Here is a 19370-nt window from a genome sequence, read left to right as displayed (position 1 = left end):
CTAACGTGCAGCCAAGGTTGAGAACCACTGACCTAGGGCAGTGGTTGGCAAACTGAGGCTCACGAGCCACATGCGGCTCTTTGGCCCCTTGAGTGTGGCTCTTCCTAAGCCTTAGGAGTCCCCTAATTAAGTTAATAACAATGTCCCTACCTGTATAGTTTATGTTTAAAAAATGTGGCTCGCAAAAGAAATGTCAATCGTTGTACTGTTGGTATTTGGCTCCGTTGACTAATGAGTTTGCCGACCACTGGCCTAGGGCAAAGAGGGGCTGGATGCAGAGAGCAGGAACCCTGTGGCAAATTGAAGACAGACACACATCAGGTGTGTCAGGGAGATTACTAAACCGTCTATCTCAGCGGTTCTCAACCTGTGGGTCGTGACCCCTTTGGGGGTCGAACGACCCTTTCACAGGGGTCGCCTAAGACCATCGGAAAACACACATATAATTACATATTGTTTTGTGATTAATCACTATGCTTTAATTATGTTCCATTTGTAACAATGAAATTGGGGGTCACCACCACATGAGGACCTGTATTAAAGGGTCGTGGCATCAGGAAGGTTGAGAACCACTGTGTTAGAGGAAAGCATCCCCCGCCAGAGGGAGGCCTATCTTCATGAGGCTTGAGGCACACCTTTGGGTCACCCTCCAGGGGCAAGTTCTGGTAGAAACACCACCTGGAGGTTAACACTGTATTTTGTTTCTGAGGGTTCAAATGCATCTACAGGCCCTGGGAAGGACAACCCACCCTTGAGGTGTCCCCAGCCTCCCTCTCAGAAGACACCCATCTGGGGTCATTCTTTCAACATTGTCCTCAACTCTGCCTTCTCTGGTGAAAACCTTTCACAGAGGAAGTCTGTTCTGTAAATAATAATAAAAGCTTTTGCATAATGACATTGACACTGAGCGAGGCTCTGTTCTAAGTGCTTTGTATATAATAACTCATTCAATCTTCACAACTAACCCATGAGATAGTACTTCCCATTTGGGCCTGGGAGGAGGTGAGTACAAGATCCACTACTCTGCCGCCGTCTTGAAAGTTCCCCCAATTATTTACTTTTTAACCATATATCCTCCAATTTCTAGTCCACAGGACCCTAAAATTCAATAAATGTATGACCCCAAAGTAACCCTAATATTCCTTTTAAGCAAAACTTTTTTTAAAGAGAGTTTTCTCTCTGCCCCTGGCAGTACAACATGTAATCCGCTATCTTAGATCAGTTTTTCCTAGAAACAGACCCTGAGATGAGGATTTGTGTGCAAAGGACTCATTAATGACGTGCTACCAGAAGAAGCCAGTAAAGGAGGAAACCAGGCAAAGGTATACTTTCATGTGAAGTCCCAGCCTCAGCCTGAGACCCAGAAGGAGTTCAGGAGTACCACTTGCACCTCCGAGTTTGTTCTGCATGGAGACAAGGGAACTGTGCTTCATTTTCTCACACTAGTTTTTCATCCGCAGCCTGGCAGCGGACGGGGTGGGAATGGAAATGACAGGCCCTTGCAACTAATGGTGTGCTATCAAGCCAGTTTGTACTTGTTCCTGAGAGGCAATCATTCCCAACTCGGAATTTAGACCTGTCGGACTGGTAGTTTGAAATCAGCCATAGTGGGAGTCCTTATACCATGGAAAATGGTAAATGCTACAAACCAAGATTTTGATTGAGGGGGGTGGAGTGGGGGAGACAAGGTTTGTTTGCTTTTTGGTTTTGGTTTGGTTTGGTTTTTACAGAGCCAGTTGCTAAACATTTACCAACTCTGAACAGATGAAATGACTCTTGTGCCCCAGGGATGAGCGCCTGAAGGTCACAGGTGCCCGTCATTAGCAGCAAAGCCTGCAGATGCTGGGAACAGGCACACATCATTCGTTAAAGGAATAGAGAGGGTCTGAGTGAGGCGCCAGCAGTGTTCACTCCACCAGCACAAATCTACTCTGCCTTGATATGGGCCCAGCCTAAGGCTCAAGGTCAAGCCAGGGAGCCCCTCCATTAGTGAGTCTCCATGTAAAACTTGGAGGTTAGGCCCTAACCGGTTTGGCACAGTGGATAGAGCTTTGGCCTGCGGACTAAAGGGTCCCGGGTTCGATTCTGGTCAAGGGCATGTACCTTGGTTGCGGGCACATCCCCAGTAGGAGGTGTGCAGGAGGCAGCTGATCGATGCTACTCTCTCATCGATGTTTCTAACTCTCTATCTCTCTCCCTTCCTCTTTGTAAAAAATCAATCAAATATATTTTTTTAAAAAACTTGGAGGTTAGGGTGACGGGATAAATTCTGCCCCCATCCCCTAGCAGCCCCCCCTCCCCAGGTGCATTTATTCCAGAGCCTGGTGGCAAGGAGAAAGAAGAGGGTGCATTCCCCTCTACTTGGCCCATTCAAGACTCAGAGTCTAATCAGGGGCTTTAGAATGACAGTACCTTGCCCATTGACAAAGAGGACAGAGAGAAATCCAGGTGTTTTCTTTCCATGGAGAAGAGAAGAAAGAATAATACACAACCATTACAGCCATTGACTTACCACTGGTGACTAGCTCCATTTCCATGGAAACAGAGAGCAGGACAGGAAAAAGAAAGGCTTTGGAGAATAATAGAGGACTTTGTGTTGCAAGTCGCTTTTTAAAAATAAAGCCAGCAGGGTGCTTCCACTCTCTCAGTCCTGCCCCCTGCACTGCTCTCTGGAGAAGCCAGCAGACAGCAGGACAAAATGGCAAGAGGGCACCTGCCTGCCCACCAGGCTGCCAAACAGCCCAGGCAGCCTGAGTCAGCAGGAGACCATATATCGTCAGCCGTGGAGAGGGAGAGATGTTCAGGCAAAAACAAAAAGTTACCTACCATCAAGGAGAACAAAGCCTTATGCAAACAGCTAGCTGCTTTCCATAGATCCTTTCCACTGGAAAAGATTTATGTATGTGCCTTAGAGAAAAAGCAAGACCCCTCATTAAAAGATTGTTTTGAAATTATGGTAAAGCTTCAAATATGGAGGTGCTACAATTGCACCCGCTCTCTGCCACCCCCCCTTCCTGGGCACTTTAGGGGAGATTCTAGCAGAGCAGACTGGTACGAGGCTCTGGGTTCTGTTTCACGCCTTGGGCTCACTCCAGAGTCCAACCGTATCTGTGGGCGCTCTACCCCCTGGCATCTAGCTGGGCACATGGGGCTACCTCCTGGGCAACCCAAGGGGTAGCCAAGCAGTGGCCTCTCCACTTTAGTTCCATTGAAAGGAACCATTGTAAGAGAATCCAACAACCCTACAGCCCACACACAACTGCCATAGAGAGAACAAGTAGAAATGAGGGGGAAACAAACCACCATGATCCGTGATGAGCGCCTATCTCTCTTTTCAGAGAGTCCAGTTTGCCTTGGTAACCATGACTCAAGAGTTGCCATGGTTATGAGTCCAGTTGCTAAGGAACTAATTTATAGGCAAAACCTGAAGAAGAAAAAGGAGTTCTAAGGGCTCCGAAGTTGTACTGAGTGGCGGGGATGCGGAGTTGGGAAGAAGTGATTCATACAGAAGGTGCTCCCAGGAGAAACTGACCGCTCAGCTCAGTGGAAAGAAGTTGCATTTCCATCACACAAGCCACTTGCTCAACATGAAAACGACTAGGGTGAGGCAAGGGAGGCACTTACTTTGGTCACAAAATTTAAGGCAGCACCAAAAATCTCAGCAATTAAGATAAATAATATCTTTTTATATTTTTTTATTGATTTCAGAAAGGAAGGGAGAAAGAATCACAGATCACCTGCCCCCTGCACGCCCCCGACTGGGGATCGAGCCCGAAACCCGGGCATGTGCCCTTGACCGGGAATCGAACCATGACCTCCTGGTTCCTAGGTCAATGCTCAATCACTGAGCCACGCCGGCCGGGCAGGAATCATTTCTTTCCATCTGCTGTGAGCTGCAGCAGTGGCTGGCCCATTAGAAGGGGGACCTGCATGGATGGACTTCCCGCCACACTGCATGTCAGTCCAGTAGCTGGAGGAAGGGGAGACCCCGTAGCCCATGAGCCACGTGCACCTAGCCTCAGGCAAGCCCCAGGATTTATGCCCACGGGAGCATGACTTTAAATAGCAAAAGGAAAAGAAAAGAAGAGAAGAGAAGAGAAGAGAAGAGAAGAGAAGAGAAGAGAAGAGAAGAGAAGAGAAGAGAAGAGAAAAGAAGAGAAGAGAAGAGAAGAGAAGAGAAGAGAAGAGAAGAGAAGAGAAGAGAAGAGAAGAGAAGAGAAGAGAAGAGAAGAGAAGAGAAGAGAAGAGAAGAGAAGAGAAGAGAAGAGAAGAGAAGAGAAGAGAAGAGAAGAGAAGAGAAGAGAAGAGAAGAGAAGAGAAGAGAAGAGAAGAGAAGAGAAGAGAAGAGAAGAGAAGAGAAGAGAAGAGAAGAGAAGAGAAGAGAAGAGAAGAGAAGAGAAGAGAAGAGAAGAGAAGGCGAGCCGCAGTTTGCCAAGCCGCAGTTTGCTGACCACTGGACTAGACTATGAAGAAAAAGAAAAACCTTTCTGGTTCCTTTAATAGCACCTTTTCCCTGCTTTTTGAACAAGACACCTCACATTTTCATTTTGCGCTGTGCCCCACAAATTCTGTGGCTGGTCCTGACATTAGCTGAATATGTTGAGCTCTTGGCACTTGGCCTGAATCATCTCCTTTCATCCTCCATGATGCCCCCATGCTCTTGGACTGATATCCTAGAACTGCCTTTTTCAACTTTTCAACCATGACTGGGTATTTTATACCATGACCCATACAAATCAATGAATTAAGTACTTCACTAAGCAATACCTACTGTTACTATAAATGATAAAGTGAAAACATAACAAAGTTAATACCACATATTATTTTATGAAAATTTAAGTACAAATTTAAAAATCCCCAATCTATATAAATAAAAGCCTAAGCGACCGAACAACCAATCGACTGGTCACTATGACGCACACTGACCACCAGGGGGCAGACGCTCAATGCAGGAGCTGATCCCTGATGGTCTGTGCGCTCCCACAGCAGGAGTGCTGCTCAGCTGAGCAATGGGCGCCAGACACAGGCTCATGGCTGGCAAGCGCCGCTGCTGTGGCGCAAGCTTCTCTCAATCAGGACTGACTAGGCGTGAGCCCGTGGCAGGTGCAGCAGGGCCAGGATAAGCGGGAGAGGCAGGCGGCCTGGCCTGCAGGGATCAGGCCGAAACCGGCAGTCCAACATCCCCTGAGGGGTCCCGGATTGCGAGAGGGCGCAGGCCAGGCTGAAGGACCCCACCGGTGCACGAATCTGTGCACCGGGGCTCTAGTAAATAATATCAAAAACAAAACATGGGAAAAATACATTTGATGACACTTGACAGCCCAGATCATAAAAGGACAAGGATACATGCACATTCAGAGCAATGCTGAGCCTGTTCCTAGATGCTTCTTTTTTTAAGCTGAGCATAACCTAAACTGATTTCACAGCACACAATTAACGAGTCACTTTGCCTTTGTGGAAGTCCAGGTTTCTGGCAGAGAAGTTCCAGCACACCATTGGAGCATAGATAGATAGATAGATACATACATACATACATACATACATACATACATACTAATTTGGGCCCTACGTGGTTTGGCTCAGTGGATAGAGCGTCGGCCTGCAGACTGAAGGGTCCCGGGTTTGTTTCCCATCAGGGCACATGCCTGAGGGTTGCAGGCTTGATCCCCAGTGCGGGGCATGCAGGAGGCAGCCGATCAATGATTCTCTCTCATCATTGATGTTTCTATCTCTTGCTCCCTCTCCCTTCCTCTCTGAAGTCAATAAAAATATTTTTTTAAAAAATAAATAAATCCTAGTTTGAACACAGTGAAGAGGGTCAGAAGATCAGTCTGACTTTATTCGCATTATCCCTCTCCCAAGGTGGCACATATGAGCGCCAAGAGAGGTCTTCTCTGCTCGTGATCTCTCCCCCAGAGGAAAGTGAGTGTGTGTGAGTGAGCATCTGGACTCCCTGCCTGTACCAGACTCTGCCCAAGGGGCTCTTTTCTCTCTTGCCCCATCTGGAGTACTGAACGGTGACTGCATAACCAAGGGGGGCAGGAAGAAGCAGAGAGAGCAGTAGATAGAACTCTCAGGGGGCATTGAAGTGATATGGATCCTACCAACTACATGACAGACTGCATCATGCAGCCTTCCCATGAGCCCCTAGAGATGCTTTGCCGGCAAGCCTCTCCCCATTGTCCCACAGGCACCCCCAGTACTCCTCGGGCCTTACCCACATATGCACACATACTATGGCTGGCTCCCTGTGCATTTTCCCAATGGCAGCAGCAATAGCAAGATTTGGCAGATGGCTAGTGAGCATGGGCAGAAAGTTGGCCCAAATCTGTGGACAAGAGAGAGACCACAGAACTTAAGCTTCAGTGCAGTCTTTGGAGAAAAAAGAAGGGGGGAGACTGTCCGCACTTGACCTGGTGTGTTTCAAGATCAAGAGAAGACATACTACAAGCTTAAGATCTCTGCCACAAGAGGGAGCAAGAAGCGTGAAGCAGGTGTATCCATAGAAGGTCTGAGAAAACCTCAGAATCTCTAGCAAGGATGATGGGAGGTCTTTCTCTCCAGAAGGCAGTTAGTAAAGACCGGAGGAGAGATTGTTACTTTAAATGCAAAGACAACAACGCAAAACTTCAAGGGAAAGAAAATCAAGAAAACATGACACCACTAAAGGATCATGATAATCATCCAGTAACCATCCCAAAGACATGGACATCTGCAACTTACCCAATAAATAATTCAAAATACTTATTTAGGGAAACTTAATTAGCTACAAGAAAACACAGAATGACAATTCAAAGAAATCAGCGAACAATACATGAACAAAATAAAATAAAAGTTTAAGAGATAAAAATCATTAAAAAAAAAAGAATCAACCAGAAAGTCTGGAGCTGAGAATACAATGAATGAAATGAGTAATATGATATATGCAAATGAGAAATGCAATAGAGAACATGAACAGCAGAATGAATCAAGCAGAAGAAATAGTCTGAGTTAGAAGACAAGAACCTTGGAATTATGTAGTCAGAGAAGAACAGAAAAAGATAAAACTGAAGAAAGCTTACGTGATCTGTGGGATACCATCAAGAGAATGAATGGCAAACTTTTGAAGTCCAGAGGAAGAGAGAAATAAAGTGACAGAAAACTTCGCAGATCTGGGGAGAGATTTGAATATCCATGTTCACAAAGCGCATAAGTCACCAAAGAAACTCAGAGATCCCCTCCAACACACATTATAATAAAATTGTCAAAAATCAAAGAAAAGAAATCTTAAAACCAGCAAGAGAAAATAAACTTGTAACTTAAAAAGAAACTCCCATAAGGCTCTTAGTGGATTTGTCAGCTATGAAAATGTACAACATACTGATAAAGGTAAGTATGCATCAAATACAGAATACTCTAATACTGTAAAGTGGTGATGTGTTAGCCACTTAACTTTAGTATAAAGGCTAAAAGACAAGAGTATTAAAAATAACTATAGCCATCACAATTATTAATGAGTACACACATAAAACTGGTAAATCGTGACATGAAAAACATGAAAGGGAGGAGTAAATGAGTCGTTTTTGGTGCAACTGAAGTTTAGCGTTATCACCACAAAGCAGACTGTCATATCTAGAGGATGTTTCATATAGGCCTCTTGGTTATCACAGAGCAAAAACCTACAGCAGATTACTAAAGATCAAAGGGAATGAAAGCATACCAGTATGCAAAATCATCAATTCACAAAAGAATACAGCAAGAAAAGGAAGAAAGGAACAAGGGAACCACAAAACAGCCAGAAAACAATAAGATAGTCCTCACCTATCGATAATTACTCCAAATGTAAATTGATTGAATTTTTCAATCAAAAGACAGAGTGGCTAGATAGAAAAAAACAAAACAAACAAACAAAGAAAAGCGCAGGACCAGATGTTTCTCTGGTGAATTCTACTAAACATTTAAAGAACCAATGCCATTCCTACTCAAAATATTCTCAAGAATTGAAAGGAAGGAAACACTCCCAAACTTATTTTATGAAGCTATCATTACCCTGATACCAAAGTCAGTAAGGGAACTACAAGAAAAGGCCAATAGCCACTATAACTATAGGTGTAAATATTAGCAAATGGAATTCAACAGCACCATCATCAAGTGATATTTATCCTTGGGATGCAAGGGTGATTCAACATAGGAAAATTAATAAATGTGAAAGTTAAAAAAAACTATATTATCATCTTGACAGATGCAGAAAAAAGCATTTGATAAAGTGCTTAGACTCATTTTTTTAATCTTTCATGATAAAAAAAAGTATCAACAAATTGGGATAGAAGACGTGTACCTCAATACAATAAAGACCACATATGACAACCTTACAGCTAACATCATGCTCAACAGTGCAAGTCTGAAAGCTTTTTCTCTAAGATCAGGACCAAGACAAGGATGTCCACTCTCACAGTCCTATTCAACATAGTACTGAAAGTACTAACCAGAGCAATCAGACAAGAAAAAATAAATAAAAGACATTCTAATCAGAAAGGAAGAAGTAAAAATGTTTTTGTTTGCAGATATGATCATATATATAGAAAATCTTAAAGACTCCACCAAAAAACTGTTATAACCAACCAACAACTTTGGTAGAGTTGCAGGATAATCAGTTGCATTTCTATACATTAACAACAAAATATTTGGACAAAAAGAAAGAATCCCATTCACAATAGCATCAAAAATATAACATACTTAGGAATAAATTTATCCAAATTGATATACAAATTTAACTCCATTCCTATCAAAATTCCAGCAAGATTTTTTATGGATATAGATAAGAGTATTCTAAATTTTTTATGGAGAGGCAAATGAACTAGAATCACTAAAATAATTTTGAAAAAGGAGAACATGGCAGAAATCACTCTGCCTTATTCTACAGCTATAATAATTAAGTCTGCATGTTATTGATAGAGGAATAGGCACATAAATCAGTGGAACAGCACAGAAAACCCAAGCATAGCCACAAACAAATACAGACAGCTGGTTTTTGACAAAAGTGAAAAATCAATTCAATGGAAGGTAGTCTTTTCAACAAATGGTGCTGGAGCAATTGGACTTCCATCAGCAAAAATATGAACCTTGACCTAACAACATCTTATACAAAAATTCAAAATTAATTAATCCAACATTAATGGCACATAGACTTAAATGTAAAATATAAAACTATAAAATGTTTACAATATAAGAAACCATAGGAGAGAGTCTTTGGGACTTAGAGTTAGGCAAAGAGTTCTTACACTTGATACTAAAGCATCTATATATATAAAAGCCAAGCAACCAGAACAACAGAACGACTGGAATGACCGGTCGCTATGACACACACTGCGGCGGCCAACTGGCCCTGTCGGAGTCCCGATTGGCCCCAATCAGGGTGGAGGGGGGCCAGATGGACCCCACCTGTGCACAAATTTTTGCACTGGGCCTCTAGTAATCCATAAAAGGAAAAATTGACAAATTGGACTTCATCAAAATAAAAAAAACTTTTACTCGGAGAAAGACCCTGTTAAGAATATGAAAGACAAGTTACCAACTGGGAGAAAATATTTGCAAGCCACATACATAGCCAACAAAGGACTAGTATCTGGAATGTACAAAGAATTCTCACAATTCAACAATATAGAAAAACGCCACCAGACCTTGGACTGAGGAGGATACGCAGTTGGCTAATAAGCACTTGCTTAACCATCAGAGAAGAGTCATTACCCTGCTCTTCCCACGAATCTTAGCAAAACTCCCCAATTCTCCGGAGGCCGTCCCTGGCCCCCTCTTACCTCCCTTTGCCCTTCTCCCAGCCTAAAGCTGCCTTCCCTTATTTGGTCCTCAGAGGCTCTCTCTATTCCTACATTAGCCCTCCCCGTCTCCTCCATGCTTTGGACCTTATCTCAGTGTCAGGCGGAAGGCAATCCTGGGGCAGCCACTGAAAAGGGAGGCAGGGTGGTAAAGGGAAGGGGGACTTTCAGGCATGGGGAGGAGGGGAAGAGGTTGAACTCAGCTGAGTTGAGGCCGAGGAGTCTTTTTGGTGATCCCCGCATCAAACCAGAAGCCACCAAATTATTTCCCCTCTCTTCTCAGATCTGCAAGCCTGGACTTGAGATTTTCTATTCCCTAAGCAGCAAAGCCTTTGCTCTTCTATTCAAATCAGTCTTGAATGTGCCACTTAATGGCCAGGAAGCTGACCTCTGGTTATTTCACATCCAAAATATGGTCAAAGTGGAAGAGGCATGTCAGGTGAAGGGGCAGGCCAAATTACTCACTGCAGAGTGGGGGGGAACTGGCGAGTGTGTGATCCATAGGGACCCATAGACTCGGACTTAAAACAGTGGAGGGTGGAGGCCCTCAGGATCTTTTGAAACTCCCAGGTGGAATCCAGGTCGGATGTACATCCTGCATGGACCTTTCCTACCCAGCCAGGATATCCTGTGTTTGTCGAAAGGACTGCACAGGGAAGCCCTGACCATTGTCCTTCCCCAAATCTGCCAGTCAGCCCCTCCCAGCCTGCGGCAGCCACCACAGGCAGAGGAAGAGTAACTCTGGAAACCGGGTTATCAGCATCCTCCATGGACTTCCTCACCTCCTCCCAGGCCTCATTAGCTCCAAGCTCCTTAGCATCCTCCAACAGAAATCCGGGAGGCCGGGATAGGGTCAACGCTCTGAAGTCAGCCCCCTGGCTTTTGCCAAGACCTGCCTCTGCACAGCTCTGAGTGGACAGCTGGAGGCTGCAGCTGGAGGCCTGGGCCCCGATGGAGCCCCGGCTGGGGCCGGGGGCGGCTGCCCTCTGCCTGGGCTGGCCGGCTCAGCTGCTCTGGGTCTCAGCCCTGGGCTCTGCTGTCTCCTCGCCGGCTCCTCCTTCTCCCAGAACCAGCTACAGTTTGGGAAGGACTGTCCTCGGCCTTGATAAATGCAATGCCTGCATTGGAACATCTATTTGCAAGAAGTTTTTTAAAGAAGAAATAAGGTCAGAATCTCAATCAGATCGTTCTGAGGGGCAACATTCTGTTCCTGTGATGAAAGATGTCCAGGAGTTTGTTGAAAAGGAGCCAGGTTGTAATTTATGGGCGGGAGCTGAAGCAACGCCATTTAATCAGAGTAGCAGCGGGTTGAAGTTGGGGTGGAGAGGGGGGTCAGGTGTGAAGCCAAGTTCCAGCCCTAATTGCTAAATTCAAAGTGTCCTTTTGAAGTGAGAGCTTAAAGTTTTCTCTTCTATGAAGGGAGTAATCTGGGACTATGGCATTGACCAAGTTCATTTCTCAAAGGGGCGGGGGGAATAAAATTTATAGAAAACCTACTATGTGGCAGACTTTTTATGTGTGTGTGTTAATCTTCACCCAAGGATATTTTTCCATTGATTTTTAGAGAAAGTGGAAGGGAGAGGGAGAGACAGAGAGAAACATCGATGTGAGAGAGACACATCGATTGGTTGCCTCCTGCACGTACCCCGACCAGGGCCGGGGAACCTGAAACCAAGGTACGTGCCCTTGACCGAAATCAAACCCAGGACACTTCAGTCTGAGGGCTGACACCCTATCTACTGAGCCAAACCGCTAGGGCGTAACAGACATTTTTAAGCTATTTTTATATACTCACTTCATGCTGGGAGTTAGTGTTTTTTACTCATTATTCGGATAGCAAACTGAGATATATCAAGATTAAGGGTCTTGTTCAAGGTCACCACCTAATAAGTGGCAGATCTGGGATTCAAGCCAGGGTGGTTTGCTCCAAAGTTTCTGAACCAGTTTTCTGTTGTGAGATGTTGCCTTGACCGGAGGAAAAGCCGAGTTTAGTAAATTGTAATGCACGTGGCTGTCATCAAAGAAGGGATCACACTCTGGAAGCCAAGCCTGTCAACACGCAGTCAATGAGCCTTTATCACGGCCAAGACCCGGCAGGGGTTGTAGCAACATGGCTATCACTCTGGCCACTGCCCTCCAGGGGTTTGGGCGGAGGGAGCTGTGTTACAAATAACAACAATAAGGCCTGGCCTGATGCAGGCCAAAAGCGAAGTGTAAAGGACCTCTGGGAACTAGAAGAAGGGGATATTAATTCCAAATGGGGACTGGGGAATGGCTTCTCCAGGGAAAAGCATTCTGAGCAAGGCCTGGAAGGTTGAGCTGAAATTTAGTGGGAAGGGAAGGGCTTTCGGTAGAAGGACCAACTTAAGCAAAGACCCAGAGGTGTGGGAAGAAGTGAAAAGCGCTTAGTGACTGGAGCATGGGGTATACGCGGAAGCGTGAGAGGAGGAGGAGGATTGGGAAAGTCAGATGGTGCAGGGAGCCTTGAATGCTGTGCCCAGGAATTGGGACCTTAACCTGTAGACAGTGGTTCCCAGCCTTTTCAATACCCAAGGCCCTTTGTATAGGTCTCTTCTCTGCCCAACCCTAAAAACGTGTCTCAGGTGTATAAGATTTGGTGACTAAACAGAAGGTATTAATTTAAAATAATTTTATTTCCAATCAGTATTAACCAAAGGTATATTTGATTATTCAACTAAGTTACTAAACAGAAATAACAAATAGAAAATCATCAGAAGTGTTGGACTTCTTTAAATATATTTTTTTTATTGATTTCAGAGAGAGAGAGAAGGATAGAAACATCAATGATGGGAGAGAATCGTTGATTGGCTGCCTCCTGCATGCCCTTTACTGGGGATGGAGCCCACAACCAAGGCATGTTCCCTGATGGGGAACTAAACCGTGGTTCATAGGTGGATGCTCAACCACTGAGCCACACTGGCTGGGCCAGAAGTGTTGAACTTCTTTTGCAAGATGCTAGTTATTGCATGGAGTTCATGTGGACTTTCCCTATTAGGGCTGTTTTTAAGGCATTTTGAAAGTTGAACGCCCTCACCTCCCCCACCCCCCAGACACAAACACAATTGGGGAAGCTAACATTTTGTCTGACCTTGGGCAAGGTCCTTAAGCTCTGTAAGCATCAGTCTCCACATCTGTAGAGTGGGGGGAGGAGGTGTTAGAAGAATCAAAGGTACAAGCCAGTGTAAAGCTGCTGTCTTTACATGGAGTAGAAGTTCAGAGAGCCATGGCTAGTCCTTCTGTGCTGGTTGCACCAAGAGGATAAGGTTTGTGTCTGGCATGAACCTCCCTCGACTATTCTGCCATCTATACACTTCCCTAAGTGCGAGGAAACAAAAGCAGCCCTCGCATAGAAAGAGTTCAGAGCGCCCCAGTCTAAAACTGAGGGATGGATCAGACCAGCTGTGGTCCCCTGTGTCGCTGTCTCCCCCCGCCCCCACCTCCCCGGGGCTCTGCTGGCCTCTGGTTCTGGCAGTGTTGTGACTAGTCCCTGCTTGGCCCCTGCTTCGCCTCCCAGGTGGATCCTAAAAGGGCTCTTCTTCCAGGTTTGACAGCTGGCTGGCCACCCACGTCGAACTGCCTCTGGGCTACTTGCCTTCGTACCCTGCAAATTACTCAGATGATTCCAAAACCTGGCGCCCCGTGGAGATATCGAGGCTGGTCAGCAAACACCAGCATGAAATCTCAGACAGGAGAATCTGCGCCTCTGCCGCAGCCCCAAAGACCTGCAGCATCGAGCGTGTCCTGAGGAAAACAGGAAGGTTCCAGAAATGGCTGCAGGCCAAGCGCCTCACGCCCGACCTGGTGCAGGTAAGCGGGGCTGGTCCTGTGGCTGGAGACTTGGGGGGGCGAGATGGAGGAGGTGTGTGTTCCCATCTCACACCTCTGTCTGGGGAAAAGGCGTTGTGTTCTGTCTAAGGGACAAAGCAATGCCATGAAACAGGGGCTTGTGACAAGAAAGGAACTAAACAAGATTGATCCGTTCATCCTGATGAGCTTATGGATATGCAGACACTTTGCAGAAAGTCTATCCGCCTGGAAATGCACGGCCCAGTGTTTTGTAATATGCGGGTCCCATTCTTCAGTCGGTTGTGCCAAAACTTTACCAGTTTTCTCATCTTGTGTTCACAGCAGCTAAACAAGCTTTCCTTATTTCTGCCAAAAATGCATCCATTAACACCTTGTTCAAACACAGACAGAGCCATAACCATTTTCACTTCACTCTGACCCTCTCCTAGCCCATCTTTTCATCCCCAGCAGAGATTTTTCCCTTCCTTATAAAAGACAAGAAAATATCAACAGCTGTTTTATAAATTGTGGACAAAGTCCATTCCTGCTCCATCCACCAAGATCAAGGTCATTGCCATCCCATGTTGGCACCATCTCCTGTCCCCCTTTCCAGAGACCCTTGGCCCTAGGGTTCCACCACATGCCCAACAAGCTCTACACCAGTGCTTCTCAACCTTCCTAATGTGGCGACCCTTTAATACAGTTCCTCATGTTGTGGTGACCCCCAATTTCATTGTTACACATTGAACATAATTAAAGCATAGTGATTCATCACAAAAACAATATGTAATTATATATGTGTTTTCCGATGGTCTTAGGCGACCCCTGTGAAAGGGTCGTTCGACCCCCAAAGGGGTGGCGACCCACAGGTTGAGCACCGCTGCTCTACACCCTTTCCTTCCCATGCAGGTAGCATCCAAACTCCTGCTCTTTCCTTCTTATCAAAACTCACCTATCAGACTGTTTTGAGAAGATCCATCATTAACAAAGGGGGGGGGGAGGGCAAACTCAGCCACCCAAGAGAATTGAAAACAGGTGCTTAAGCAAACACTTGTGCATGAATATTTATAGCAGCACTGTTCAGAGTAGCCAAAAGGTGGAAACAACCCAAATGTCCATCAACTAATGAATGCATACACAAAATATGTTATACCCGTACAATGGAATATTATCCCGTCATAGAAAGGAATGACGTACTGATGCATGCGACAACATGGATGAACCCTGGAAAAATCATGCCAATAAAAGAAGCCAGACACAAAAGCACAAATATTGTATGATTCTATGTTTAAGAAATGTCCAAAATAGACAAATCCATAGAGGCAACAATCAGGTTAGTGGTTGCCAGGGGCTGAGGGGAAGAATTAGGAGTGACTGCTTCATGGGTACAGGGTTTCTTTGGGGGATGACGAAAAAATTCTGGAGTTGGAGAGTGATGATATATGCACAGCCCTGTGAGTGTACTAAAATCCACTGAATTGTACACTTAAAAATAGTTAAGTGGCCTAGCCAGCGTGGCTCAGTGGTTGAATATCGACCTATGAACTAGGAGGTCACGATTTGATTCCCGGTCAGGGCACATGCCCAGGTTGCAGGCTCGATCCCCAGTAGGGGGCGTGCAGAAGGCAGCCGATCAATGATTCTCTCTCATCATTGATGTTTCTCTCTTGCTCCCCCTCCCTTCCTCTCTGAAATCAATAAAAATATTTTTAAACAAATAAAATAAAATAGTGGTGAATTTTATAATATGTGAATTGTACTTCAATTTTTAAAAAGAAACAATAAGCCATTTTAAAAATTTCACCAATCCTCTGATCCTATTGTAGTGGTTCTCAACCTTCCTAATGCCGCGACCCTTTAATACAGTTTCTCATGTTGTGGTGACCCCCAATTTCATTGTTACAAATTGAACATAATTAAAGCATTTTAATCACAAAAACAATATGTAATTATATATGTGTTTTCTGATGGTCTTAGGCGACCCCTGTGAAAGGGTCATTCGACCCCCAAAGGGGTCACGACCCACAGGTTGAGAACTGCTGTCTTAGAGCCTTGAGGTGATGGGCAGCGAAATCTAATCATCTCATTCACGTCAGGATGTTAACAGCTAACAGCATCTCACCGTTAGCCCTCCAAGGAGCCATTTGCCTATAAAGCCAATCTTATACAGCTCCCACTAGCCTGTCCCATTACTAGCTCAGACCTTCCTAACACATCCTTGCATTTTTCCTCCCACTAAATCCAGACGCGGCCGCCGAATCCTTCTTAATAACGATCCACACAAGCAGCCTTTGCCATGACCTCGGGTGGAATATGTGACTAAAGCAATTTCTAAGTTACCATTCATTTCAGATTTGGCTAAACACAAATCCTAATTTCTGGTTTGAAAATTATGATATTGCTCTATTTATATGGGAGTTGCAGGAGCCAACAGGAGAAAGACTGTAGGATGGACAGTAGGGAGACTTGCTTCATCTTTCAACTCCTACCACATGACCCAGGGCCTACCCGTGGGGCCAGCCTCAGGGACTCTCTCAGAATATGACATAAGTGGGTTTTCACTGATTTCCTCAAAAGCCACTTTCCAACAGGTATCCATGCTAGAGCCCTCAAGTGAGCATACCTACATGTGTGTCGGTGTGTGTTTGAGAGAAGAAACTCACAGGGTTTGCTCAGAGAAGTGGAAAGGGAGAGAAGGAGAGGAGATACAAAAGAAAATTGAAGCCCTGGCTGGTTTGGCTCAGTGGATAGAGTGTTGGCCTTCAGACTGAAGGGTCCCAGGTTCAATTCTGGCCAAGGGCACATGCCTGGGTTGCGGGCTTGATCCCCAGCAGGGGGCGTGTAGGAGGCAGCCGGTCCATGATTCTCTCTCATCATTGATGTTTCCTCTCCCTCTCTCTCTCCCTCTCTCTCTCTCTCCCCCCCTTCCCTCTCCCTCTCCCTCTCCCTTCCTCTTTGAAATCAGTAAGAATCTATTTTTAAAAAAGAAAAAGAAAATTGAAGGCAGGATGGATCTGACTGATGCAGGAACCTCAGAACTTTGACTGTCAGTTCTCCTTATGAATAAAGTCAACTTGGACAAAAAGCCCCAGTTGCCACCATCAGAGACTGAGCCAGGGAGCCCGTGCTTCCCCTCCTGCAGGGGCACGTCTGCAAAGGAACCAGAACCAGGAATTAGCAAGAGGGTGAAGCAACACAATGTATGTGTATGTGCGTCCCTGTGTGTGCGTGTCCCTGTGTGTGTGTGTCCCTGTGTGTGTCCCTGTGTGTGTGTCCCTGTGTGTGTGTCCCTTTGTGTGTGTGTCCCCGTGTGTGTGTGTGTGTGTGTGTGTGTGTGGCACTTAGGCTAACATAACCGTGACTTTTATCCTCTAAAAGCTGCATTGTTCAGATGGGAGTGTTTCACGGCCTACATTCCTAGTCCACAAACAGAAACTCAGCCAAGAACCCCGCCCAGGTTATCATGATGTGCTTGTTCAAAAAGCCACCACAAAGAAGGTTTCCTCTGCTATTAAGCCAGGCGCAGAGGCAACGACCCTCCAACTACCCTCAGCAGCACTCGGCTAATCAGGGGAAAACACCGATCCTCCACCGTGTCCCTTCTCATCCCTCAACTACCAGCTGCTTCCCACATTGCTCCAAACACAAACCCTGCGTCTTCCTCAAGTGGGAAGGGACTTGATTGACGTGGAGGCTTTGTTCCCACGACTAGATGGTGGTATAGAATGTTCCGGAAGCTTTTTTTAAACAAGAATGGCTGACAATTTTACTTCCTTGATCTCAATTATTTGTTTAAATAGAATAAGGGAAATAAGCATATTAACCAAAATGCGCATTAACAATTTAATCAGAATGAGGGTTTAGAGGTAAATACGAAACAAATAAAATTTACTTTTGTTTAAATTTAATTAAAACATACTTAAGGGGTGTTTACAGGCCCCAGGAAGGTATATAAGTGTCAAGACAAGGCCCCTGCTCCATGGGAGGTGACTCCCTAATGGGAGAGAGAGGCCATATTCAACTGGTTCAGATACAAGGCAGGTTATGATAAAGTGTTCAAGTGACAATGGACATTTTATATTGGAGCCACAGTTAGTTTTCAGACTATAAATATTTTCATCTCTCACAGGCTACCAGGTCAAGGACTAAACATTGCATTTGTTCTTTAAAAATAACATGGCTATAGCCCAGCCGGTGTGGCTCAATGCTTGAGCATTGACCTATGAACCAGGAGGTCACAGTTCCATTCCCACTCTGGGCACATGCTCGGGGTTGTGGACTCAATCCCCAGTGTGGGGCGTGCAGGAGGCAGCCGATCCATGATTCTCTCTCATCATGGATGTTCCTATCTCTCCCTTTCTGTAATCAATAAAAAATATTTTTAAAGAATAATAATAAATAAAAATAACATGGCTATATTGATGGGGGGAAAGAAAAACAACTGACTGATGGCTGAGGATGAAATGACTATGAAGGAAAAGGAAATTTAAGCAAGTGAAATGCCTTGCCCCTCTCACACAGGGCAATATGCCCAGGACATCCACACACACCCTCTGGCTGAACAGTCTTCTGGAAAGTACAGCCCCTTCACAGATGCGTTGTGACCACGAGATCATGACACTTTGCTCCCCGTGACCCTTGGGAAGTAGTCATGGTGATTCCTTTGCTGCCCATGGATGGGCGTTTTAGGTGCCAACCAGAGAAAGATTATGGCCTGGATGCTGCCCTCCAGCCGCCCCTCCCCCCCCGCCACACACACACACACACACACACACACACACACACAGCCCACTTCCGATCATGGAATCGTAGAGAGTTGAAATCAACTAAACTTTGACTCATAGGATTTGTTTAGGGTTAAAACCACTGAGACTTTATGACCTTTAGCATTTAAAAAATTTTTTTTAAATTTGAGAGGTTTTGTGATCTAATAAACAGTTTTTAGAACATAATCAATATAGCTATTAGTTTATCATTGATTCTTTTGAGTGTCTTTATAGTTCAGTGGTTCTCAACCTTCCTCATGCCGCGACCCTTTAATACAGTTCCTCATGTTGTGGTGACCCCCAACCATAAAATTATTGTCGTGGCTACTTCATCACTGTAATGTTGCTACTGTTATGAATCGTCATGTAAATATCTGATACGCAGGATGTATTTTCATTGTTACAAATTGAACATAATTAAAGCATAGTGATTCATCACAAAAACAATATGTAATTATGTATGTGTTTTCCGATGGTCTTAGGCGACCCCTGTGAAAGGGTCATTCGACCCCCAAAGGGGTCACGACCCACAGGTTGAGAACCGCTGTTATAGACTGTGGTGAAGAAGTGTGCCCATCACTCTCAGTCCCACCCTGTACAGAAGGCCCCTGCTAAGTGCCCGGCTGTGGTAGATCAGCAGGCATCCCCACCGGCCTCGGCCAGTCTATTCTGCTCCTCATCTGGAGGCAGAAGCATGTGTTGGAGAAGGTCCCGGTCCCGCGGTGGCCCTGTGGTAGTCACCAAACACCTTGGTTTCCCAGGTTTAGCACTGAAAGCCCCATGTCTCAGGAAACCTTCAGTCACAGCAAACGGGATGGCTGACAACCTCCCCCTTCCTGGGTCTGTCCCCTCCCAGGGCCCACTTGCCCACCCTCCCCAACCCCAGGGTGTCCCCTACCAGCAGGGCCTGCCAATGCCCTGACCTGCTTCTCCCCGCCCCCCCCTCCCGTCCCCAGGGCCTGCCCAGCCCTCTCCTGGGCTGCCC

The 19370-nt window shown here is 45.5% G+C and overlaps 1 protein-coding gene across 1 annotated transcript in view; it reads left to right on the top strand.

Annotated features, from left to right (window-relative positions):
* Positions 1 to 10658: 10658 nt before the first annotated feature.
* The window catches only part of LOC102241664 (chromosome unknown open reading frame, human CXorf36), a 12563-nt gene continuing 3851 nt past the window's right edge, over positions 10659 to 19370 (top strand). Inside the window, exons 1-3 of the mRNA XM_014544034.1 lie at positions 10659 to 10978; positions 13376 to 13640; positions 16589 to 16660. Coding sequence (XP_014399520.1) covers positions 10764 to 10978; positions 13376 to 13640; positions 16589 to 16660 — 552 coding nt within the window. The 5' untranslated portion in view covers positions 10659 to 10763. The remainder of the gene's footprint in view (positions 10979 to 13375; positions 13641 to 16588; positions 16661 to 19370) is intronic.

This window comes from Myotis brandtii, unplaced genomic scaffold (genome assembly GCF_000412655.1).
Source record: "Myotis brandtii unplaced genomic scaffold, ASM41265v1 scaffold349, whole genome shotgun sequence".
In the NCBI taxonomy this organism is placed as follows: Eukaryota; Metazoa; Chordata; class Mammalia; order Chiroptera; family Vespertilionidae; genus Myotis; species Myotis brandtii.
The sequence above is the reverse complement of the archived record's forward strand: the minus strand, read 5'-3'. Positions and strand labels throughout refer to the sequence as shown.